The sequence below is a fragment of the Ambystoma mexicanum genome, chromosome 14 (assembly GCF_040938575.1).
Source record: "Ambystoma mexicanum isolate Mex_15411 chromosome 14, UKY_AmexF1_1, whole genome shotgun sequence".
NCBI classification, from domain to species: Eukaryota; Metazoa; Chordata; class Amphibia; order Caudata; family Ambystomatidae; genus Ambystoma; species Ambystoma mexicanum.
In genome coordinates, this window is record NC_090940.1 from 650,415,213 (window position 1) to 650,441,212 (window position 26,000).

General features: G+C 41.5%; 1 protein-coding gene across 16 annotated transcripts in view; it reads left to right on the forward strand.

Moving 5' to 3' along the window:
* The window catches only part of KLC1 (kinesin light chain 1), a 469,931-nt gene that overhangs the window by 233,975 nt on the left and 209,956 nt on the right, over positions 1-26,000 (forward strand). For all 16 annotated transcript variants that reach the window (XM_069638172.1, XM_069638170.1, XM_069638175.1 and 13 more), the window contains 2 exons: positions 9,149-9,322; positions 9,457-9,556. In XM_069638172.1, the coding sequence (XP_069494273.1) occupies positions 9,149-9,322; positions 9,457-9,556 (274 nt within the window). The remainder of the gene's footprint in view (positions 1-9,148; positions 9,323-9,456; positions 9,557-26,000) is intronic.

Here is a 26,000-nt window from a genome sequence, read left to right on the forward strand (position 1 = left end):
ATGGTGTGGGCAAGGTCCCATGTACCGGTGTACATCTGGAAGCCGAAAAGATGCAGCCATCTTTTCTGAGGGCAAATAGAATTAACCATCAAAAGACCCATGCCTTGGGTTAGCACTTGTCAGGGTCCGGCTTGACTGAATTCCACAGGAGCTGATGCTGGCCCTACTGACCCTCACCAGGAGTTCACTTCTCAACCCTAAAGTAAAAGCTGAGCTGGGAACCCCAAGAAAGGGAAAGGGGAATTTGGAGAAAATAACAAATGAGACACTGCTGCCCTGCAACCTTCTGGTAGGCTCTGGTATCTGTAGTAAACAAATATACTTGGTTACTTATGCATTAGTGTAAATTTCCTTTCTTAAATTATTTTTAAACATATTCCAACTTCTTTACCTCTTAAACCTCTGTTTAAGAGTTGGAGGTTAATTATCTGTATTGAATATCTTGTAAACTGTTGTGCTCCTTTAGTACATATTGCCACTAGCCATTCAAGTCTCTTTAGAACCCTAAAGTAAATGACTCTTGCAAACACCTTACAGATTTAGATATTCTTCTTTGCTTTTAAATTTCATTTAACTCTATAAAGTTTGAGTTTTAAATGCTTTTGAGAAATGCAGTCTTTCTTTGAAGTATAGAATTCCCATTTGCATGAAAATTACATTAAATAGTAACTCTTAAACTTTCTTGAATGCTGCTGCTCCTTCTGCGTGTGAATTTTTCTTTTTACACGTACGTACGTATAGTTATTTTCTTGACGCGCGCTTTGAAATCATGTACTCGCTCCCTGCACTCATGAGATTAACACGCAAAACCACAAGACGTGAAAAACTGTCCTTGCGCTGAAAAATCTCACGCGCACCTTCACAAAACACACGCACGCGATTTGTACGTTGCGCTACTAAAAATGAAAACCTGTGCACGCGCTGAAAAACAACTCGCCCTCTGTTCATATAGACTAGCGCTCTATCGCACATCGAACACGCGCTATTACACGCAACGTCACTCACGTGAAAATTGTGCACGCGCTAAAAATGATCTCACGCACTATTCATTAGGACACGCTCACTATCGCTCTCCATACCCGCGCGCTCCCATAACGACGTTGCTGAAGACACGAGGACTCGCGCACGCGTACAACTGTATTGAAACACTTTTCACGCAGTTAACAACATTTAAACCTGAGCGCACAGTCTATACACTTGTTTTCTTATAGTCTTAAAACTGTATAAACGTTTTCTCTCAGTAACTTTAAATAACTTCTTAACACTTTAAGTTCCTCATGAAAAAATGGAAATTCACTGTGAAAGTCTTTAAACTTTTAAAAGGAACGATCCCACCTGATGTCTTCTTGTGCACTCTGGCACAGCAATCGATTTTCTTACTTCTTTAGTAAACCTTCTGAACTCTAAAAGGCCTTACTTAAGGAGCTTAACTAATGTACAACCAGCCACTGAATTACTATGGTTGAAAGGCAGTTTAGAATCTTGCTCACCTCCCAAGAAACCAACCCGTTATTCTTTCCACCAATCAGACAAACCAAACATATCATTGTTCCTTAAACCAATCAGATTAAGTTTCTTTCTCTCCATCTTGACTTGGGCAATCACAATGTTAATTCTATGTACATACTCTTTCTGGTTACTAATCATCTACTCCAGCCAGCCCTGACACAGCCAGCCCTGACAGCACTACAGGGTTCTGCAGGTCCTTAAGTAAGGCAGACCTACCTTGAACACAGAGCTACAGGCCAAAAGAGGGGGACCTGCAGATCATAGTCAACTCTCTCAAAAAGGGGCGTGCTTGCCCACTTTTAGCACTGTCAGACATGAATTTCGGGTAGAAGGAGGGGCCAAATGGCATCAGGGAAAACTAGGAAAAAGAATAAAGTGGCAGAAGCTGACTTTTTTGCGCATGCAGTAGGCAGCCATGTCAGGAAGAATTATGCTTGGCGTCGTCTTCTCGGGACCCAGTAATGGCAGCCCTTGGACGCATTCAGAAGTCTGTATCGAGGCTGGAAGATAAGTTTGATAAAAATCAATGAGAGAGTGGTGCAATTAGAATCCAGGACCTCTACCTTGGAAGAGAGAACCTCCGAGTTGGACCGGCAATACTCCCAAATAACCTCAACGATGACTCAGATGGGAAAGGAGATGGAGGAAGTTATTAAGGGAAACAAAGTAAAGTGTTGGAAACCCGGCTTGAATACAAGGAAAACGTGATGTGAGCTACACAAATCTGAGTCCTTGGCCTTCTGTCGGGCGCAGAAGGGAATGATCCCATTGCCTTTGTTCCACCTGGCTTCCGGAGCTACTGGATCTGGAAACAGAGGAAAACCCCATATATATTGAAAAGTGCTATAGAGTCAAAATGCGCCCCCTTAAAAGCCATCCAAATCTACACTCGAACCGACACTCATTGTTAAACCGTCAGACGTTAGGGACAAAGAGAGGATCCCGACAGTGGCAGCAACAAGAGACAATCTTTGATTCCAGCATCAAAAAATCTAAATTTTTCCTGATTTAGCGCTGCCAACAGAAAAGAGGAGTAAAGCTTTTATGGCCCGGGGTGCAAAGGCTGGGTTGCTCAGACCTGCTTAGCTAAGGGTTAAGTGGAAAGATGAGGAATACATTTACTGCGACACAGAGAAAGCTGAAAACCTGTTCAAATCGATTCCTGGGAAAGCTGCGGAAAAGAAAGACAAGAAATGAGGAGACCTTTACAGTTGATGTCTTTTTTTTTGTTTTCTAGTATGTGTAGGCCGGTAATGGGTCATGGAAACATGTGCATACAGTGTCTGGGGGCAAGGCACAGTGGAAAGATTTACTGTATACCCTACACACCCACAATGAAGATCACTTGCTTGATGATTGGTGTCTGGAGAGGCTTCCGCTGCCAAGATGTATAATATTTGTGCATTATAATATAGGATCCAAGTGAAAAAATACAAAACACAAAAATAACGCGGCAAAAAAGCTGGACATGAACGAAGACAAAAAATTTGTTTCGCCGAAAAGATCGAATGCACCGTTTAAATGTATAAACACAATAATAAATATATAGTCAAGCAATTGCTTGCTGGGATTAAGGTCAAATGCGTTTTTTTGCTAAAAGCTAAAACGTACTTTGTTTGCTTTGTTTCGATGAACACTTTGCAGTGTCTGAAACCTCACGTGTGATCTCGCGCAAACGAGTGAGAACATCAGAAAAACGAGAGCGTGCACATGAACAGAAAGGATAAATAAAGGAGGGAATATTAAGTTAAGGAGAAAAGTAAAGCACATATTTTTAAAGTGCAGCATTGATATCAGATCTTAACATATTACTAGAGTGCGAGAAAATGAAAAGACTAAAACACTTATTTTCATTTACCCGCGTTCCCAGAATGTTATCGAAACCTTTCCGCGCTTGTTATCGCAGGCGATCGTATAACATTTCCGGAACGCGGGTAAATGAAAATAAGTGTTTTAGTGTATTTTAGTTTTGGCACACTCAATATGTTTAAACATCCTACCCAAAGCTAAATAAAATAAAAGCATTATGCTAAACCGCACATCATGTGCTGTAGCCATTTTGGGAAATACATAATTAATGACCAGTGCAAATACAAAAAAGACCATACGATCTCATTTTCTGACCTTTGCATAATGTATTTGGCTCACTTTCCCTCATGTTAAAGAAGACTGTCTGAGAGACTCCAGGAGAAAAGTGTTTCTTAACTGATGTTTTTTGTGCGTAGTTAGAATGGTGGTCTCTCACATTCAGGGCATCGCTCTTGTTTGGTTATGATTCAAAACTGCAATAAAAAGATATTTACAAAAAGCAAAAAGAAAAGGTGTCACATAGAAGTCTTTAGGAGCAAAGCAGCAAAAAAACAAATCTTTCCTAAGAGGGAACAAAATGGGGAGCTTAAAAATCACCTCTGTCCTAAGAGCCATTTAGGCTACAATAGGACAGCACATTAAAAGGGGATCCCATTTGGAGGGAAACCTTAGTAGAAGTCCCTCTGGCTGCAAAAATAAAGCTAAGAATCCAGGAAAAAAGGGTTAGGGGTCCCATAAAATGTGACACAGGAACCCCAAAAATGTCATTCTGTTCTAACGCACCGGATGATGGACCAGCACTATTTGGTAATAGGTGGATGACAATATGGAGTAGGCAAATAATGAACATGAAACAGGAGCCATGGCAGCTTTACCATCTAGACCTCTCAGTAATAGGAAGGTGTTTAGGCACAAACAAATTTCCATCTGATCTAGTCGTTTCAGAGGCGGTCATCAGCATGTCAGCAATAGTGACAAATTATTTGACGGCCAGCACCTTAGAACTCGTGGGAGAGTAGAGGAAGAGGCACCTTCACCAAAACTGTGACTCGCAGACTTTGATCTCCTTGTATTTTACCTAGTATCAGCTACCTTTCGAGATCTGGGTGTGGGCTAGATATTTTTGGTTGCAATCCATAGATAGAGGGCTTTGAGTGTGGAGGCTGCCATGCGACATCCATAAAAACTAAAGATTGGAAACCAATTGTTCCTCCCTGCAAAATTTCACATGTTGGATTCTTTTTTTACTATCTTTCTTTTTGAGCAGCTAGAAAGTGAAAAGCTGGTGCTTCTAAGCCTGATAAAGCATGGGTTTGATCTCAGTAGGCAATGGCTTCATGCTTGAGCGGCCAGCAGAATTTCTGGATGCCTTCCTTCCAATTAATTTAGTTTCAAAGCCCTTCTAAAATTCGAGAATACCCAGAGTTTCAACGAGATTTGGTAGTACCATTGTGGCCACATCAGGGTTGGTTCACAAACTTCATTCTGACACAGAACAATGTAATGACTCTTCTGTTGCTCGGACACATCTGAGATTGGCAGGATTTTCACCAATGCCCTTTTTTGCATGCGTGCTCGTTTCCTAAGCAACTGACCATCCCATAACTGAGCCGATCCGCTGTTAGTGTTGCGGTATTACCAGATGCCAGGACGACCTCCACAAGATCACCAAGAGAAATCAAATGGCTAAGATTTGCTTCTGGTTCAAAAGAAGATATCCAATATGATTCTTTGTCAAAGAAAATAGTTTCTTGTAACCATATCGCGTGCCTGTCATGACCCATCGAACATGCCCCTTCTGGGCCTCCTGGTCCCTGTCACGTCGGGGCTTGCACTCAACATGGCCGCAAGCACTGAATGCTGCCTTCCAGCCTTCACGTTCATTGCAGCACACTCGATAAAATAGCCACACCCCCGCGCTTCCGCACGTCTCAACGCTACTGTTAGCTGTGGCTAGACGTGTGCTCCGTAGTTCGCTTTCTCAGAACTTTGTTGCTTTCCTGTTTCCCGGACCCTTGCTTCATTCTATCCCTTCTCCTTCTTACCCAACCTTCTCCTGGAATCCGTGCACCCGCCTCCGAGTGCCTTTCCTTATTTTTCCTGGATTTCCTGGAGTATACTATCGATCCCGGACAAGAAGTTGAACGACCACTGGAAGCCGAAGACGGCCGAGCAGGCTTGTACAAGACCCGAACCATAAGGAAGAAACCTTCTACAGCGGCATCCATCAAACAGCGAAAACAGGTGAGAAAGGGGGAAACCTGTGACAGTGCCACTCTGGCGCCGCCACACCTCGCCTGCTTCATGATGGTGCCTATACCAATGTTTATTTTTATTTTATTGTTCATTTATAATGCGCTTAATACCAGCAAGTGGTTTCTAAGTGTGGGATCAGGATTCAAACCTGTGTTGCACTGTGTTGTCTTGCTTTCAAGATAAATGCATTGCCCCTGAGCTATCCTTCCTCCCCATTGGTGCTACATTCCTTGCGGTCCGCGCCGAACACTGTCCCGAGCGCGGTGACTACAGATGCTGCATCGACGATCCATGCTTAAATCGACGTTCCACCATGGTGGCTGCCATTATGCGGACACGTCTGCCTTCCTTCCAGGTTACGCTGCATGACACAGTATCATCACAGCCTATTTCCATGACCACGTGCCGCAGAGTATGCTTTGGGTAGTCGCAGCACTCCATTAAAGGAAGATGCTACAGCATCCTAGTGCTTCTCAATGCTCCTTGCCTGCTTGAACTCTGTTCTCTACATCTCATATTTTGACCCCCTGGTTTCCCCTGTGTACCTGCTCCTCACCTTCTGCCTGTTCCTCTCAAGGTACCCGGGCCTCCCCATCTTTGCTTGCCTCTTTTCTGGTCTGTGACTGCCCCAACCCTTTGCCTCAGCTGGGGCTCCTTGTTTTCTCGCTCTCTATATTGCCAGAGCTGGGCTTCTTGACCCTACCATCCTGCTCCATCTCTTGATACTTTGCCTGCCTTTCAGGGTATCTTGTGGTCTATGCTTCTGCACCTCCCAGCTCAGTTTCTGCCCTGACTCCACATCGCATAATCAGGGGAGGTGAGCCCACGGTGTGGGGAGTCCATCCCCAACCATACCTGAATGTTCAACCCCTCAGGGTGCAAGAGGGGTTGGCTCCTCCTGCTGCACTGCTAACATGCACAATATGGAACAAAGTCAGGTGCATCCAACTAAAAAAACACCACAGACCTCGCAATCAAGAGACAAAGTACTTGACAACCCGATAACCTTGCTATTTTTCCCACATACACGAATAGATCTTCAGAAAATATCAGTTTCCGAAATGAAGGTCTATATTCTCTTGGCTATAACATCAGCCACAAGGCTCGGTGAGTAGCAGGTTTTCAACTTAAATGTATACCTTTGTTGACCAGCTTTTCCTCATTCACATGCTCGCCCTGCTGAGGAAACAATGCAGATGTTGAACATGTTGCATTCTCTGCACTTTCACTTGAGCAGGGCCGTGTCCTCTAGACAGCCACCCCGCTTTTCTCACCACCTGTTAGTTGATGCCTCATGACCACATATTGCGAGATTGTTTGCGCCTTTCATCCAACATTTCGATGGCTTTTATGGCATTTTTGAATATCTCTTTTTTTTGTCCAAGGAGAATGTATGTACACCTTTCCAGAGAGGGTGGGATGAGTTGAACAGGTGTGATTGATCCTTCCATCATGCATTCTGTGGGCCGTACATCCACGTCACATCTTAAAGAAATGGTACTTGGAAATAACTTCTCATGAACATGTTTTATCAGAATCTGCTATGGTTGATGTCTTTACGTCTGTTTGGCAATCTATTCCAGTGTTTGCGACAAGAAGCCCATTAGCCCTCCCTGCTCCCCAGCACACACACACTGCCCCTCTGGACCGAATTATCTCCTCATTCTCCCCCAGACCTCCTAGAAACAATCACCTCCTTCAAACCTACTTCCTTCCATGACAATATCATCCCGGCCTGCATCTTTAAATAAAGGATCGGCCTGGTGCTCAACTCACTCCTCAGCATCATTAATGCCCCCTCACAGAAGACTTTCCTGGAGATCCCCAAGACTGATTTCATATGTCATCTTTTGAAAAAACTGATCCTAGTCCCAGACGACCTGGTAATCTACCAGCTCATTACAAACCTCAGTTTATTGGCAACATCTTGGAAAAAGTAGTTGCTACCCAACTATTTGCCAGAATCGAACAACTCAACCTCTTAAATGTCTATCAGTTGGCTTCCGCCCCCAGTTTTGCATCGAGACAGCCACCATTCAGGTAGTGGATGATGTCCTCCAAATCATAGATAAGGGCGACTCATGCCTCCTTATCCTCCTTGACCTCTCAGCTGCATTCAACACTGTTGACCACTGCATACTGCATACTCCACTCCCTCCTCACCGATGGGATGAGATTCTCTGGTACTATCATGAATTGGTTTACCGCCCACCTCGCGGGCAGACTCCAAGCCGTCCAGATGAATGAGTTGCATTCTAAATGACTCCCAGTCTCGTGCAGAGTGCCCCTCTCACAGATCATTTTTAACCTTTGCATGGATACTCTAGGCAAATCCCTCACAGATCTTGCTATGGCCATCCACCAATATGTAGATGATATTCAGTTGTGCATGTGAGTAAAAAGCCAACAGGACATGGGTGTCTCTGATTAACTAGCCATCCTCCAGCCCTGCATGTGGACTGCCTACCTCAAATGTAACCCATCCAAGACCAAATTCATCCTCATCGGTCCCCCTTCTAAACAACAACTTGTTTAAAAATGACACAATGATATGCGTCTAAAAGGATTTGATACACAGCTCTCAGATTCACCTAAATCCTTAAGCTTCACCATAGATAGCAGTCTGTCCTTCTAGAAAGACATAGCCAAGAAGGCCCCCAAAGGGCTTCGCTCCTAATCTCCACCCTTAGCAAAATCAAACTCTTTTTCCCTCCTCAGGCCTTCCAGAGTGTAGTGCAGGTGCTTATGGTCTCAAACATCGATGGGGGAAATGCCCTCATGTTAGGTCTCCCACTGGCTCACTTGGCTCCCCTAAAAGCAGCCCACCATGCTTCAGGTGTGCAGATATTTGACTGAATCACCCCATCCTGCGCAAAATACATTGGCTTCCTCTCCAAGCAAGGAAACTGTTCAAAACTGAATGTATCATCTACAAAGCAGTCACGAGTAGCACACCAGCCTACCTGGTGGCTAAGCTCCACACATCTGGTGGCACATGCTGTTCACTCAGCAAATCGACCAAATGGCTCGAATCACAACTTGCCCACAAAGAGAGGACCCGCAAAAAATGAGCTTGTCAAGCACCCATCCACTAGAACTCTATTCTGGTATCGACATGACATGCCCCCACAATTCTCATGCTCTGCTTCCCTCGAGCTAGGTCCGTGCTTTAAACAGTTAAAGTTAAATAAATAGATAAAATAGGAGAATGTCACCACGTAAGTAACTACTTCTAGACCCTCACCCAGTACTAAGATCCACCTATCGACTAGCTCAAATATGTGGGAATGAGGGGTGTGTCTGTTTTGAGGGTAGGGTTGCGGCCATGGCCCATGACTCATGCACATGTGTGCTACCTGTTTACACACAGATCTGAATAATTGCTGTGAGAAGATGTTGATGGGCCTACTATTATATTAAAGGCATAACAACTGTTGGCAATAGGAGTGATGCTAGGTGTTAGAGTACCAAAATCACCATCAATGTAACCGTATCCTTGAATTTGTTGTAGTGAGTATATTCCTTGTTTGTTATGATTGACACCTGCTCTAAAATTGTCTCCATGCTTTCCTAGGTACTGGGGAAGGACCATCCAGATGTTGCGAAGCAGTTAAATAACCTCGCCTTACTGTGCCAAAACCAGGGCAAGTACGAGGAAGTGGAATATTACTATCAGCGGGCACTCGAGATTTATCAAACTAAACTGGGTCCAGATGATCCTAATGTCGCCAAAACAAAGAATAACCTGGTAGGTATTCAACACCAAAGTAAACGCAAACAATGTTTAGTGTGTGCTTGTATAGATCTTCTAACACCATCTAGACAGTGTGTGTATTGGAGATTTGGGGGCCTGCAATCCATCGTCTGCCCTTTCTCTTTTAGGCATCTTGCTATTTGAAACAAGGGAAATTCAAGCAAGCAGAAACACTATACAAGGAGATTCTCACTCGAGCCCATGAAAGGGAGTTTGGCTCAGTGGATGGTAAGGACAATGCGCTGCATGTATTTCTACTGTGCTGGGTTGCTGTATGACGAGGCAATGCGTTATTAGGGTGCAATAACAGGAATACAGTCAGAAGGATAGACTATTAGGTCCCAGAGAGTAACAGGCAGGCAGAGGGCACAGATTTGGACGGGAAAGAGACCTAGAGGCTCATCATGAGTTTCCTGGTATCCCGCTAGCAATTCCAGCGGGCTACTGGGAAACTACTGTACTGTTTCCCCTGCCTGATATTCTGGTATTACCGAGTATTACCGGTAGCAGAGACGCTGGTAAGTCCCTTAGGACTCCATGGAATGGGGTTGTCTGAATCGCCAGCACCATTAGTGCTGGGGCCAGTGATTCAGACAGTTATCTGCCGGCAGGGGCCTGATCTACCGGCATGTCAGGCCTGCCAGTAGATCAGAGCCCCTACCGGCAAACTTCGAGTTGACTGGTCCGGAAAGATGCCGGTATACATTGTTACCTGCACTTTATTTCTGGACCGGCCAACTCCTAATTTGGGCGCTAGTCGATGTGCTCTCTTTGTGGCTGTGTATCGTGAGTTTCACAGAGCCTGACCTGCCTAACTGTGTTATTGAGTCCCTAAATCTGCATCAGGGATTCCCTCTCTGACCTTATCCTGCTAAGAGAGATAGAGAGAGCAGAGTGTGTTCCCTCTGTGAACTGAAAGGCTCCAAATATTCACCTGTGGGAACGACTTTTGAAGATGTGTCATATTTAATAGGGGTCAAGCATAATGGAGTCTAAAACTGGATTATTAGCCAAATAGTCTGTATGATTACTGTGAATAACACACTAAATGCAGACATGAACTATGCTGAACGTGTTTTGTGTTTACACTGGCTACATTTAGAATATTAAGTATTTATCCCATAGTCAAGACTACATCCTGATGACATTACATGCATTATTGATTTTGCCAATCCATTCCCAGCGCTACACTCCAAAATTGACATTCATCTATTTATCCCAAAACGTTTTAGGAAAAATTAAAATAGTTGGAATTGAATATGGTCTATATAAGAAAGTGACTGGTTAAAGTTACTCGATTGTCATCCCTATCAGAAGGTCTGAGATTCAGACTCGGAGGTCAACATTTTCAGTACAAACGTCTTGCCTTTGAAAAGAACAATGGCCCATTTGTGTTCACAAAACATGCTATCTGTAATGCTGTTCTACCTCAGGCTTCTGGGTATTTAATTATAACACCACATGTACAATGGGCAGATCAACGCCCCTTCCAGAACTCCCATTACGAAGACTCTTCAAATGGTTTGTAACACTCTGTTGAAGAGTCATTTTAAAAAAAATCCTATTTTGAGTATTTGAAAGCAACCAGCACATGACATTGGTAACATCCTTATAACGTCTACATTCGATCGTTGTATAATATGATGCATCTATCAAAGATACCAAAAGCAATCAACCCCTGGATTTATTCATCAACATGCAGTCCTTGTCTGCATCAGAATGCAGGGCCCCAAAGCGACCCGGTGGACTGGGGATGAACAGTATCACAGAGGAAGGAATACAGGAAGCGGAGGGAGGAAAGGAGAGGAACGCAATAAAAATGGTTTGTTTGCCACCATACAACATAGTTGGGTATAAATATAATATCATCACAAGGCCTGCATGTTCTAAGGTTTATGATGCACATTCGGGAAGTCATTTTGTTGCACAAACTCTTACAAATGTCTGCATATTTTTCACCATCTCTAGGAGCCTAATTGATCCATCACAGCGCTTAGGACTCTTTATGTGTTTTCTGTTTGTTTGTTGTTATGTGAGCGCCCTGAGGCCTGCGGGCGTGTTGCCGCTATATATAAAAATGTGTTGGAATAGAATAGAATCTCACTCTTATTGGCTGCATCGATTTTATCCATGGCAAGCCCAAAACAAATCCTAGCCCACCATTCCCTTATATCAGGAATAGTGTTTCCTTTCCATTTATGAGCCAATGTAATTCTGCCCGCTACTAAGAGGTGAGATACTAGCTCAGCTCCCCTGCTTTTGAGCTTATAAATGCCCCCTATTGGTTTTATGGCTAATGCGAATAATAACTGGGATAAGGGGCACCCCGGGCAAGGGCCCTTGTCAAAGGTTTAGTTCTGATTGATTGTTGGCCATTCATTTTGATCCTTGCGGTGGGATGTACATAATTGGCTAATACTAGCTTCATAAAATTTGGCCCAAATCCGAATTGTCCCAGTACTCTCTGAATTTATGACCAGTAGACCCGGTCAAATGATTTTTTGGCCTTGATTGATAAAACTGCTAATGGTGATATTTCGCCCAGTTTATTATACAGATGGTCCTTCGAATGTTGTCATGTGTCTGCCTTCCGGAGACAAAGCCTGTCTGATGCCTGGGAATTAGAGTTGGGAGAATAGCTGCTAAATGGTTTGCAAATACTTTACAATCGTCAAGAACATATCACGAAGGGACCATGGCCATTGCCAGAAAGGATTTGCATTGGTTACCAATTGCATCTAGGATCCTTTTTAAAGTAATTACTACGACACACAAATGTCTATTTGGATCCGCACCATCCTATCTTAAGGAAAGCATTGTTTTACAAGCATATAGGAGAGATACAAGATCAAGTAATACTTTTTGACTTATATGCTCTAAGGTCGAGTGAACAAGAGGGGAGCAGTCGTTCTTTTCCAGTCCAGGCAGCTAGTGCCTAGAATGCACTACCGATGGACCTACAAATTGATAATAATCTCTGTACGTTCTGCAAATGATTGAAAGACACTGCTATCAAATTGAAACAGCCCCACCCGTGATTAGGACTCCAGGTCAGAAGTGTCTGTCTTATGTGTGTGTGTAGTCTTTGTGCACCCTAGAGCCTGCGGGCAGCGGCGCGTAAGAAATCGATAAATAAATGTTAACAAATTCTGGCATCTTAATTGAGTACTGCGATAGGTCTGTATGAGGTACTAAAACCTTCATCCTTCCCTGGCTTTAGCAACAGTGATAAAGTCGCCTCCCCCATTGAAGGGCTCACCGCCCCACTCAACTCGGAAATTGTTGAACAATGTGACCAGGTGCAGAATTAATAGGGACACAAATTGCTTGTAAAAGGCCGCTGAGAATCAGTCAGGGCCCGCTACTTTGTAGCAAACGTTTTTTAAATGTTTTTATTCTTTATTTACAATCCATAAACATACACAAGAAGTGAACAGTAATCAGAACAGAAAACAAACAAATGCTTAACACATACATTGTAAATTATTAGAACACAAAAATTTGAAAATATTCCAACCCTCCAAGCCCCCTCCCACCCACCTCCCAACATCTCATCTTAAAAATGGGACTAGTACATATCTAAAAATTTAGCCCAAATTTTGTCAAAGAACAGCATTTTCCTTTGTCTTCTGTAAATTGTATTCTCCATATCTGCAAGTTTATACATCTCCTCAAACCAATCATCAGTTTGCGGTGCAACTCACTTCCAGCCTCGTAAAATTATTTTCTTACTGATCATGGCTCCTCTAAGAAGCCATTTCTTCTCCGATAGTGTCAAAACATCCAACATTTCATCTCATCCAAGTACCATTGTCTTGAAATCAATATCTATATTTTCTCCAATCACTCTCAAACAAGTATTGCATACTTCCGACCAAAAATCTGGTACTCGTGCACAATTCCAAAGCATGTGCTCCAATGTTCCAACCTCGCCTGAACAGCCCCAGCATTCATTTGAATCAGACATTCCACTCTTCTCCAATAGTTCAGGGCTCCAATAGACTCTAAGTGTTTTGATTTGTCTTGATCTCTCACAAAGGCTCAATGAACATAGAAGCACATTCACACAGATACTCTGCTACATCTCTGACAATATATTGTAGCCCAACCTTTCACTCCAGTCATCTTTTATTTTGACATTATCCTTGTATTTCGCAACTATTAGTTTGTAGATTTCGACTAGCAATAAAGCCTTCACCAGGCTGCCTCTGTATGTTAAAAATATCTAAATTCACATCACTATTCCAGTCAACACGTCCAATGATTTGCTTCAACCTTCTGTACTCTGTATCTGAAAAATTCGCAATGTTCATTGCAATTTTAAGTCCTTTCCAGAAATCCATCTACCATCCACCCAAATATCTCCAATCCAGTTCACTCCACCTACACACCATTCTGGCCAAAATAAAATGTTTCCTTAATTTTGGGATTAAACCATATTGAAGCATCAGGCGATTTAAGTGCATCAACACCCAGCATATCATACAAATTCCGCCATGGATCTCTCAAAAACTCAGTTGTAGGGGTCATTTTACCAGCTGAATTCTTCATAGTCAGAACGGCCCTGGGTTTCAAAGGGCCAGTAAGGTCCGTCTCTGCAATTGTCCAGTCATCAGGCGAGTCATTCAGAAACAGCACAATAAACTGACTAGAAAAAGCCAAATGGTACGCATGAAAATTAGGAACGCCAAGACCCCCTTTATGCAGAGGAAGCTGAAGTTTCCACCGTTTAAGCCTTGGCGGCTTCTGATCCCAAAGAAAAGATTGAATCAAAGAGTCTAATTCCATCCAGTAATGAGGGCTAATCTTAAGTGGAAACATGCTAAAAGTGTAGTTTATTTTCAGGGTTGAGGTCCTCTTCAGTGCATTCACTTTACCCCAAAGCGATAAGTGTAGCAGAGCCCATCTTTCCAGATTCATCTTGAAATCTTTGCAAATTTCAGCCATGTTTTTATCCACCATATCGCTGATTAACGGTGTCAGCCAAATACCTAGATAGCGTACTCTTCTCGCACACCAATTGAAACCCCAGACCGTGATAGCAGACTTATTACATGTGATGGTTAAAGGCATCACCTCTGACTTGGACCAATTTATTTTGTACCCCGCCACCTCATTGAATTTGTTCAGGATATCCGTCAACACAGGTAAAGAACTGTCAAGATCCCTTAAGACCAATAAAAGATCATCTGCATAAAACCATATCCTCTGTTCCACACCTCGAAATCGGACTCCTTTCAAACCTTGCTCTGACCTAAGTGCAATTGCTAAAGGCTCAATTGCTAACACAAATAGTAGTGGAGACAGGGGCAACCCTGTCTCGTACCCCTCTCCAAGTTGAAAGTATCTGACCGTAATCCATTTGTTCTAACATCAGCTGTTGGATGAGCGTATAAAAGAGCTATCCACGATATGTATGCTTCCCCTAAGTTCATAATACATAAAACCGAGAAAAGGTACTCCCAGTTCATCTGATCAAAAGCCTTCTCGGCGTCAAGTGAGAAGACTCCCATATCCTCAAGCAATTCTTGAGACTGGGACATAGTTAGAATCAATGTACGTATATTACTAGATGTCCTTCTATTTTTGTTTACAAACCCAGACTGATCGTTATGTATCTATATTGGATATAAATGATCAATTCTCATAGCCAGTGTTTTCGCCAAAATCTTGATATCCATATTGATCAGACTAGTAGGGCGATAACTAGAGGGCAAATTCTGATCTATTCCCTTTTTTAAAAACACTGATACTGTGGCATGGTTAGTAGTTAATGGCAGCTGGCTGTCTTCCCTCGAGGCGATGAACATATCCCTCATCAGTTCCAAAGCTGGCTCTGGGAGTATCCTATAAAACTCAACTGGCAAACTATCTGGCCCCAGTGACTTTCGTGTATTCAATTTGTTAATTGCACACAGTTCATCAACTGATATGTCTCTTTCTAGATTCTCTCTGTCCGCATCAGTAATTCTAGGAACTATGAGATCTTTAAAATAGGATTTACCACATCCTGTTATACCCGGTTCATTCCGATATATATCGGCGTAATAGTTCTTAAAAACATCATTAATTTTCCTCGGATTGAAAGTGACTACACCATTAGGTCTATTGATTGACGTGATTGCGCCTTCCGAGCATTGTTGACTAAGCCTGTATGCCAACCATCTGTCACATTTTTTGTCAATCTCAAAATAATTACACTTTATACAGAATAATTCTCTCTCTGCCCTCTGTAATAATTCAATTAATCTCCTTTTTCAGTTTACGCAATTCTTTCTTCCTATCATAGCACCCCTGGTCGGTCATTAGGCCACACATAATTTCTTTAATTCTCCTTTCCAAATCAAGCGGCTTTCTCTCCAATTTCTTTCTTTTCCCACTGGACAACCCCAAAACTAAACCTCTCATGGTGCACTTAAAAGCTTCCCAGATTACTTTGGTACTTATCGTATCTATAAGATTTTCTTTAATAAAGTGATAAGCCTTCGATACAATGTTTTCAAGTATTTCATCGTCATTCAAAATAGACATGTTCATTCTCCAGGGAAAAGATTTCTAAATTTCAAAGTCTAGTTTCAGATTCAGGAACACAGGTGCATGATCTGTAACCAGAATGTTCCCTATTTCTCCTGATCTGTAGTTTGTAGTCATCCTCCCACCCGTGAGCAACATATCCAAACGGGAGTAAGTTGCATGTGAGGCTGAATAAAAACTATATTCCTTCGTATCTGGGTGTTGCAAACGCCAGCAATCTTTCAAATCATGTTCTTCAACCAAAGTTTGGAGTGAGGAACAGTGACTATCTGATTTCCTCACCATCCTTGTAACGCTACGCTCCAAGTCGGGATCCAATACCGTATTGAAGTCCCCTGCCAAACTAATGTTAGGAGTGTCCAAGTCTTGAATAATCTGCGAAACTCTCCTGAAGAATAAACCATAGTCAAGTGATGGGGCATAGACATTACACAAAATCACCTTTACTCCTTGGAGTTCCACCAATAAAGCAATAATTCTCCCTTCTCCATCCAAACATTCCCTTAAGACCTTCACCAGGGCATTTCTACGAATCCGATCGAGCTGAAGAGCACGAACCGTAAGCCATTCCCACCCAAACCGTCTGAAGATTTTTAACCTCCTCCTTCAGAATATGTGTTTCCTGTATGAAGCAAATGTCACTTTTCATATCATCAAGACAATTAATAATTTTCTTTTTCTTTACTTGGTTTTTAATTCCATTAACATTCCAAGTTGAGATAGTCAAATCTGAGCCATCCTTTGATTGATATCCACAGACCAATGAAAATGCGCTAGTTCCAAAAACAAGTAAGAAATACAACAAACCACCCTCCCACCCCCTCTTAAGAAAATGCTGGAATCCAACACCACCTTGAAAAATAAAAGCCAAGCCCCAGGCACCCCTCCCAAGACAAAAACAGAACCCATAATATTTATAATATATCCAACAAACTCAAAGAACCAAGGCTATAACAGCCAAAGTGTCACACATTTTAATATTAAAAACGAATTCTTAATGTTCAAATCCTAAAAATAAAGTATAAAGCCTAAATGCTTATATTACCCAGAGGGACACCCATTACTACCAGTCTCAAACTCTAAACAAAGTAATCCAATTGCTTCCCCGTACTGGTTCTACCTCAAGTATAGATTCAACGACTCACAATAACCTCCTGTATGTGTAGAATTATATATCTGCTGTTTTATTCCAATAAAATACACTATCATATATGTATTTTTAGGCAATTTAGAGGAATCGATCAGCAATCATCCACACTCGCTCAATCCAAACATCCAAACACTTACGGGTATATTTTCCTCTTTTAGTTTACACAAATAACCATCTCATACTCCTAAATTACTAATCTAAAAAATGGACATCATCCGCAAACTGGGAATATCCAGCCGATATGGTGGCTAGTATATGGAAGTTGATCTATATCCTACACTAGAGCTATTCCCAAAGCTAAGAAGTAATTCTGGAAATGCTCTTATTTCTCATATTCTAATTAACACATAGCTAATGCACAAATACATCTTAAACATTGTAACAATGCTCCCCCACCTCCATAACTTAAAAGAATAGCAAAGAGCATCCATTGTGCATCCCAACAGTTTAAACTCGTTCGATAATAAATAGAACCCGTCCCCCGTTCAAACAGCCCAAACTATGATTTGCATACATAAGCCACTACATGCGTACAACATATCAGCATATGCACAACTGACCGTACATTACCTTTTAGTAGGCTCCTAATAGTAACTAACACATCTATAGAAATTAAGTACCTAGATCGTATGTAAATACTGCATAAAGAAATAAACATAGGTGAACAACATAGTGTAATTTTCCGCTACATTCGGAATATTTCCCATATTGTATTGTATTCTCGTCTGGTAGTGTAAACCTGTCAAGTCCAGTATTGAATCTTCCTGCAGGAGTGAAGCTGGCCCACCAGACCCCCCAAGTCTGCCTACGTAACAGTCTCTCAGCAGATAAAACTAACAACCTGGCAAACCCAAAGGGAAAGGGGAATGGAGAAAATAAAAGAAAAATGCAGATCTTCACTGGCTTTCACTTATGCTCTCTGGAACTGGATTGAAACGCCTCAGTGTCTGTGATTATCTAGAAGATAACAATAATATACAGATTCCTAACCACTCTACTCTTATTCTATTTAACTTAATTACTGCCACCCTACTTCTTGGTACCTGCTGCCTTTGCAATGGTGGTGATAGGCTTTCTTTCCTTGTTGCAGTTGAAACAATGTATTCAGTAGTTCCTTTATCTTTTTTCTCACTATAGCTTCTTAGCAATTGTTTCTTCCATTTATTTCTGATTTAACTAATGTCAAATCTACTAATTCACTTTCTTTTTTCCGCAAACAATTAACTGTATTCTCCTCTGTTGGTTGCTTTATCTAATATTTCATTTCTTTTCTTAATTGAGTCTTTTAATTTGCTCAAAGTCATTAGTTTACTAAAGCTGACCAGTTAAATTTCTATTCATTGCTTCCCGGAAACTGATGCACATTCAGCTTTAAATCTTGCTTTTTTCTTTTAGAACTCTTTTGTCTGACTAGAAATCTTTTGCGTAAACTTCCAACGCTTTTCGTCGTTTAAAACTGCTTAGACGGCTCCGATGCAACGAGTCTGATTCAAATCCTTTTCCTGTAACAAAGCGAGGCTCGCATGGCAGCACGCAGACGACATATTACGGTCCTTTACTTTAACATACTCGAACGAGCCTTGCGCGAGACGATGAAAAGATACGCTTGCGACTGGCTGAATTGTTAATTAACTATATACAAAGTTAGTGCATTTTCAAATATTATTAGCTCAAAACATCTTGCGCACCACTGTTAGTTTGATTACACGCGCTCAAGCACAACCATTCAGTTTCATTGTACACGCGCAAACTTGCTGATTTCAAGATGACAAACACAGAACTTCTTCCAGTTATTAAGTCTTTTACCTTTTAAATGTTCATATTATTCAGACTAACAACTTTAAATAACTTCAATGTCTTAAAACTGAACTAAAAACACTTTTTGGCTTTATAACTTTGTAGTATGCAGAAACTTAGCTTGCTTCATCTGTGTTTGCTTCTCTGCTTCAAAGAACGACTCCTTCATCACAAAGTCTTTAGTAGATAGGATTTTCTCTGTATCTTCTTTTGGATCTAAGATTTATAGAATACTTTAGGAATTTTTTCACTGAACTAAAGAAACTGCGACCTGCCACAAAGGCAACTAAAATGAAAGGTAGTTTAGAACTCTTGTTAGAATTCCAAACTACCTCACAATCTATCCCCTCCAATTACTGCTGCTGCATGGAAACTCCATCTTGCTTTGGGAAAACAAATGACTCCTGCAAGTTTCATTAAGGAATGTTTTCAAAATCTCAAATCAATCAAAAACATAACCCAAACACCACTCTGCTAAAACCTACATTAAAAGTATTTAAAATGGTGAACCTAAAAATGAATAGCTACATGAATCTTTAAGTGAGTGCTTTTGAAACTCTTGAAATGTACCATGGAATCCTGACAAAACCTCAAACATTGTTTTGTAAGCAGGTATGAAACTTTATATCTAATTAGTCAAAGAACACATTCTCAAACCTCTACAAGCCTGTAAACATCTCAGTGAACATCCACAAAGAGTTAGGTTATTGCAAAATCAAAAACCCCACAAATCTTTGTACATAACCCCCCATATTCAACTCCTACCCACACACCCCAACTCACTACCGTTACGATTAGAATTACCCAACCACCCGCTATAACACCCCTGACCACTGTTCTGTCCATTAACCCGGGACTACCAAAAGATGTTGTTGTACGTATCATTGTATAAAGGTGCTTGAATACACCCCAGAACAGCACTACATTCTCAAATTCAGAAAAGTATGGTGTAGTGTACATCAAAGTTAATATTCAGTTTTCGTACTCAGGGCCATAACGAAAATACCAAAGTAAAAGCCAAGTTGAAATTCCTAAACTTAAAATCATACTACGCACTCCAGCGAAACTGACCATTAATTATTTGTATTTTGTCTAAATCAACAAGCAAAAACACTGGTGTCTATATTAAAAACGGAATTCAACGTAGCAGCTAAAAAATAAAATAAAATAAAAATATCAGTCAGTAATCAACTGTCAGGCTGAGAGGTCCTGTGTCCGCGGAAGCTGCTGAACCCCCGACAATCCCCCTGCGATGTAATTCCCAGAACTAGATTTCAATTCAGCTCTGTAAACTACACCCCAAAGGGAAAGGGGGAAGTGGATAACAAAACAACACCAGGCAGACTGCGTCAAGGCTAACCAGAGCTGAACCTGCAGAGGATATAAGAATAGCAGATACAATTCCTTAATTTACTTACTTAACCTTATGAATGGGAAGACATTAATCCTTAACTAATAATGAAAAAATCATACCTGGCTCTTCTCTTGAAATTTCTTAGAGAAGCTGATAAGAAGCTGAAAATCTCTCTTACTTGAGACACTTGAAATTCACAGCTACTTCTTACTTTAGGCAAATCTGGAAATCTTAGTTCATTGTCTTTTTTCCAAAATGCCCTGGAGGTCCAGTTAGATTGTTCTTAAAAATATTCTTTCTTTTTCTTTCAAACTTTTCAAACTATTTATAATTATATTGAGTTTTAGAATCCTTGAAGAAAAAACACGTGTTAAACGCACACGCAGGGTATCTCCATTCAGATGAACGATGAACTTCACTTAGAAATCTTCCTGGTTGAAGAACACGCGCAAAGAGTTCACTTACGAACGAATACACGCAATCAAAAGAATCCACACACGCAAAAATCCACACGCGCAACAATGTTCTCGCGCGGAACACGCGAAATAAAAACACCCGCGCTCTTGAGTACAAACGTGTCGAATTGATTCTCACGCGAAGGAACACTCGCGCTGGAAAACACACGCGTTCTTTATTCCACACGCGACGTATTGATTCTCACGCGAAAAACACCCGCGCTAGAAATCACACGCGCTCTTTAGTTCACACGTGACGTATAGCTTCTCGCGCCAAGAACACCCGCGCTAGAAATCACACGCGCTCTTTAGTTCACACGCGACGTATAGCTTCTCGCGCTAAGAACACCCGCGCTAGAAATCACACGCGCTCTTTAGTTCACACGCGACGTATAGCTTCTCGCGCTAAGAACACCCGCGCTAGAAATCACACGCACTCTTTAGTTCACACGCGACGTATAGCTTCTCGCGCTAAGGTGCACCCGCGCTCTGAAAACCACGCGCATTTAAAATCGCACGCGACAAACTGCTTCTCGCGCTCGGAACACCCGCGCTAGAAAACACACGCTCACTTGAATTCGCACGCGACAAACAGATTCTCGCGCTGAGGAACACCGCGCTGGAAAACACACGCGCACTCCGGGAGTTCAAAAGTTCTAGTACAAACACAACTTTTCACGAATTTTCAAGGAGAATGTCATTATGATGAACAGAGTAACAGTACAAATAAAGTCACTTATCTCCTGAGCGAATTAAAAAGGATCTTCTGCTTTTCCTGTCTTCAAAAACGAATTCCTGCCAACTGATAGCTTCTCCTGTAACCCCCAAGAAAGTAGCCGCTCAACTGCTGACGCCTGAAGGATAAAATCCACCAGGCCTAAGACTAAAGCAGGAGCAGCCACTAAACACGTCCTCTCAGATGGGGTTTTGATGATGAAAGGCACAGAGTGACAGTTTAGAATGTTCATTGTTGTTCTGCATTGTCTTCTAACCAATCAGAGCTGTCACTGGGAGGCTCCATTTTGCCTTGGGTCAGAACCAGGATTCTGAATCAGCAAGTTAAGGCCTAACCAACTATAATAGAAAACTTCCCACCCACACAAAGCTAATCTGAAAAGGATAAACAAAGAGAAATAATGAGAAGGAAACTTGAATAAGGGAAGGAAACCTGACAGTACCCCCCTCCTAATGCCCAGTCTCTGGGCTTATCTTATGTGGATTTTTAGCGTGAAACTTAGCAACTAAACGGGGGGCATGTACATCAACTGAATCTTCCCATGATCGTTCCTCTGGTCCATATCCCTCCCAATCAATCAAATACTGTAACCTTCCCCTCACTTTCCTGGAATCCAAAATTTGTTTAACCACAAATTCCTCAGATGAATCCTCCAAAATCACAGGGGAAGGTGGTGTTCTAAATCTAGTTCCTGAACAAACTGGTTTTAAAAGACTAACATGGAAAGTAGGATGTACCTTCAACTGCTTGTTTAATTTCAATCTTACTGCCACAGGGTTGATGATTCTCTCTACCTCAAAAGGGCCTACAAATCGTGGACTAAACTTATTCTTCCCCTTAATTTTCAGGTACCGGGTAGAAAGCCAAACTAAGTCTCCCACCTTATATTCAGGACCAGCCTTTCTTCTCAAATCTGCACACCTTTTATATTTCAACTTATTTTCTCCCAGAACCTTTTTTGCTCTATCCAAGTTATTTTTCATTATCAACAAACGATCTTCCACTCTAGGATTCCCTGAATCCTCCAACACCTCAAAACTCAGAAAGCGAGGATGAAACCCACGACCCAAAAAGAAAGGGGACATAGAAGTAGCATCTTTTCCACAATTGTTGTAAGAGAATTCTGCCAACCACACCAAATCCACCCATTCCTCTCTAGCTTGTAAATAACACCTTAAAAACTTCTCCAATTCTTGATTTACTCTCTCCACTTGTCCATTACTCTCCGGATGATACCCAGAAGTCAAACTAACTTCCACCCCAAGTTTCTTACAGAAGGCCCTCCAGAATTGTGAAATAAATTGAGATCCCCTATCACAGATAACTTGACTTGGGAGTCCATGTAGTCGAACTACACCTTGCAAAAAACTATGAGCCAGTTTTTCCGCGGTAACCTCTCCCTCCATTGGTAAAAAATGTGCTTCTTTAGTAAGAAGATCGACCACAACAAGAATGGTAGTACAACCCTTATCTTGAGGGAGATCAACTATGAAATCCATAGAAATTGTGTGCCAAGGACGAGGAGGAACAGGTAACGGCTCCAATAAACCATGCGGCTTCCCAACTTGACTTTTCGCTTGTGCACAGACTACACAAGTTTTAACAAAGTTCAATGTGTCTTGGCGAATTTTTTCCCACCAAAAATTCCTTCGAACCAATTCCAGAGTTTTTCTGAAACCAGGATGTCCTGATAAAATGGATTCATGACAATTTCTCAAAACCTTTTCTCTTAACTCATCAGTAGGTACATAAAGCTTGTTATCAAAAAAAGGAAGATCGTCTTTCAAACTTCTGGCTGGATCCAGTCTCACCCACTCCTCCATCTTCTGCAAGGACATATTTTGACGAACTTCATTCAAAAAATCCATTTCTTTAATGGCTCCAGCTAACAAAAAACGTTCTGGAGCAATTATAGGTTCTGGTTCTAGAATCTCTTTCTCCTCACTTCCAGGAAATTGGCGAGATAACGCATCAGCTTTTTTGTTCTGACTTCCGGGTTTAAAAGTCACAATGAAATCATAATCTGCAAAGAATAAAGACCAACGAAGTTGTCGTGGAGACAAAGTTCTTGCAGATTTTAAAAACAATAAATTTCGGTGATCAGTAAGGACCGTTACTGTATGTCTTGCTCCTTTTAAAAAATGTCTCCATTCTTCAAAAGCGGACTTTATTGCTAATAGTTCACGATCAGCAATTGTGTAGTTCACTTCAGCAGCAGAAAACTTCCTAGAAAAGAATGCAACTGGATGTATTTGACCAGTAGTTTCATTCCTTTGAGAAAGCACCGCCCCCAACGCTAAATTTGAAGCGTCCGCCTCCACAAAAAAAGGTTTAGAAAGATCTGGATGAATTAGAATTGGACTAGAAGTAAATCTTTGTTTTAACTCTTGAAAAGCTTTTTCTGCTTCAAGGTCCCAGTCAAATTTCACTCCTTTTTTCAAAAGTCTCGTTATAGGAGCAACCAGCCGAGAAAAACCTTCTATAAATCTCCTATAAAAATTGGCAAACCCTAAGAAACTTTGTATTTCCTTAACCTTAGTAGGAGAGGGCCATTCAAGAACTGCTTGCACTTTTTTAGGATTCATTTCTAAACCCTTAGGTGAAATTATAAAACCTAAAAACTCCACAGAATCTGTATGGAATTGACTTTTTTCCAATTTGGCAAACAAATGATTTTCTCGCAACTTTTGTAAAACTAAGCGCACATGTTTCTGATGTTGATCCAGGTCAGAAGAGAAAATCAAAATATCATCGATATAAACGACAACAAAAATATCCAAGTATTCTCTAAAAACCTCATCAATGAAAAATTGGAAAGCCGCTGGAGCATTACATAGACCGAATGGCATAACTTGATATTCAAACAGCCCAAACCTGGTCTTAAACGCTGTCTTCCATTCGTCCCCTTCCTGCACACGTACAAGATGGTAAGCTCCTCTCAAATCTAATTTAGAGAAAATATTTGCTCCTTGTATTTGATTAAGCATTTCCGAGATGAGAGGAAGAGGATACCGGTTCTTAACCGTGACTTTAACTGCTCGATAATCTATGCAAGTTCTAAGCGTGCCATCCGGTTTTGGTACAAAAAATAAAGGAGAGGCCGCCGGTGACTTAGAATGACGAATAAACCCTTTGGCCAAATTTTCCGACAAATATTCTTTTAAATAATCATTCTCTTTCTCAGTAAGAGCATATACCCTACTACTAGGCAAAATTGTTCCTGGCTCCAGTTCAATTTTACAATCAAAGGGCCTATGGGGTGGTAATTCTCCTGCCACTTTCTCATCAAATACGTCCCAAAAATCTTAGTAACACTGGGGAAGTTGACCCACTACAGCTCCCACATCATGACATCCAATTCCAGTCTCAGCCAGAAAACTAGACACGGAATTACTTTGTTTTACATCTTCCTCTAAGAGACTTCCTGAAGAGCAATTCTCTTTACAAAAATCGGACTGCATGTCAATTGTCCTAGCACTCCAATCAATCAGGGGATTATGGAGAGTAAGCCAAGGCATGCCCAAGATAATTTTCAACAAAGGGGCATCAATTAACTCAAACGAAATTATCTCTCTGTGACCTCCTGATAACTCCAAAGTTAAAGAACCAGTTCTATGCGTAATAGGACCAGAAGATAAACACGTACCATCAACAGCCCTAGCCTGCTCTACAACCTCCTTCTGAATAATTGGAATTCCCAAAGATTTTGCCAGACCCCAATCCATGAAATTCCCAGTCGCACCAGAGTCGAGCATTACAGGACCATTTCCCTTACACTCCAACTCAAAAAATAAGGATACATTTATGGTTATATGAGGAACCGCTGTCTGCACCGTATTGGCGATCTGTTGTACCTTGACTGCTGAGGAAGAAGTCTTCTTGGGAGTGTTAGGACAGTTTCCTAAAAAGTGCCCACCTCTTCCACAGTATAAACACAGATTATTATCTCTCCTCCTAGTCTTTTCTTCCACTGTTAAAGGGCCTCTGATTCTAGGAGATGGATTATTCCCTTTGGGTCTACTCTCTACTTTAGGTCTATCTACTCTAACTAGAGACTTTACATCACTCTGACAATGACGCCTCTCTGCCTTCCTTTCACTCAAACGAAAGTCCAATTGAATAACCAAATCAATCAGACCTTCACAAGTAGAAGGGCGTTCAACTACTCCAGACAATGCATCCTTTAACTCATCTCTAAGGCCCCGATAAAACAACGAGGCCTGTTTAACCTCGGGCCACTTGCTTTCTAACACTAGGGACTTAAATTGTGTTATATAAGCAATCAAGTCTCTATTACCTTGTTTTAATTCTAAAAGTTCACCATCCACTTCCAGAGATAACTGTCTTCTATCAAACATCTTTCGGAATATCTCTAAAAAACTGGTATAATTTCCTAAAACCGCACTCTTTTGACTCACCAACAACCCAGCCCAAGCAGATGCCTCCCCAGAAAGATATGACAACATAAAAGTTATCTTAGAAGCATCCGATGGAAATAATTCTGGTCTACTCATAAAATGTAATTCACATTGTGTCAAAAACACCCTAAACCTCTTGGAATCCCCATGATAACGTTCTGGAGGCGCCAAAGGAACCGGCATAATTATACTCCTTACCCCTTCTGCCACTGGAGGCGCCCGTTGTAT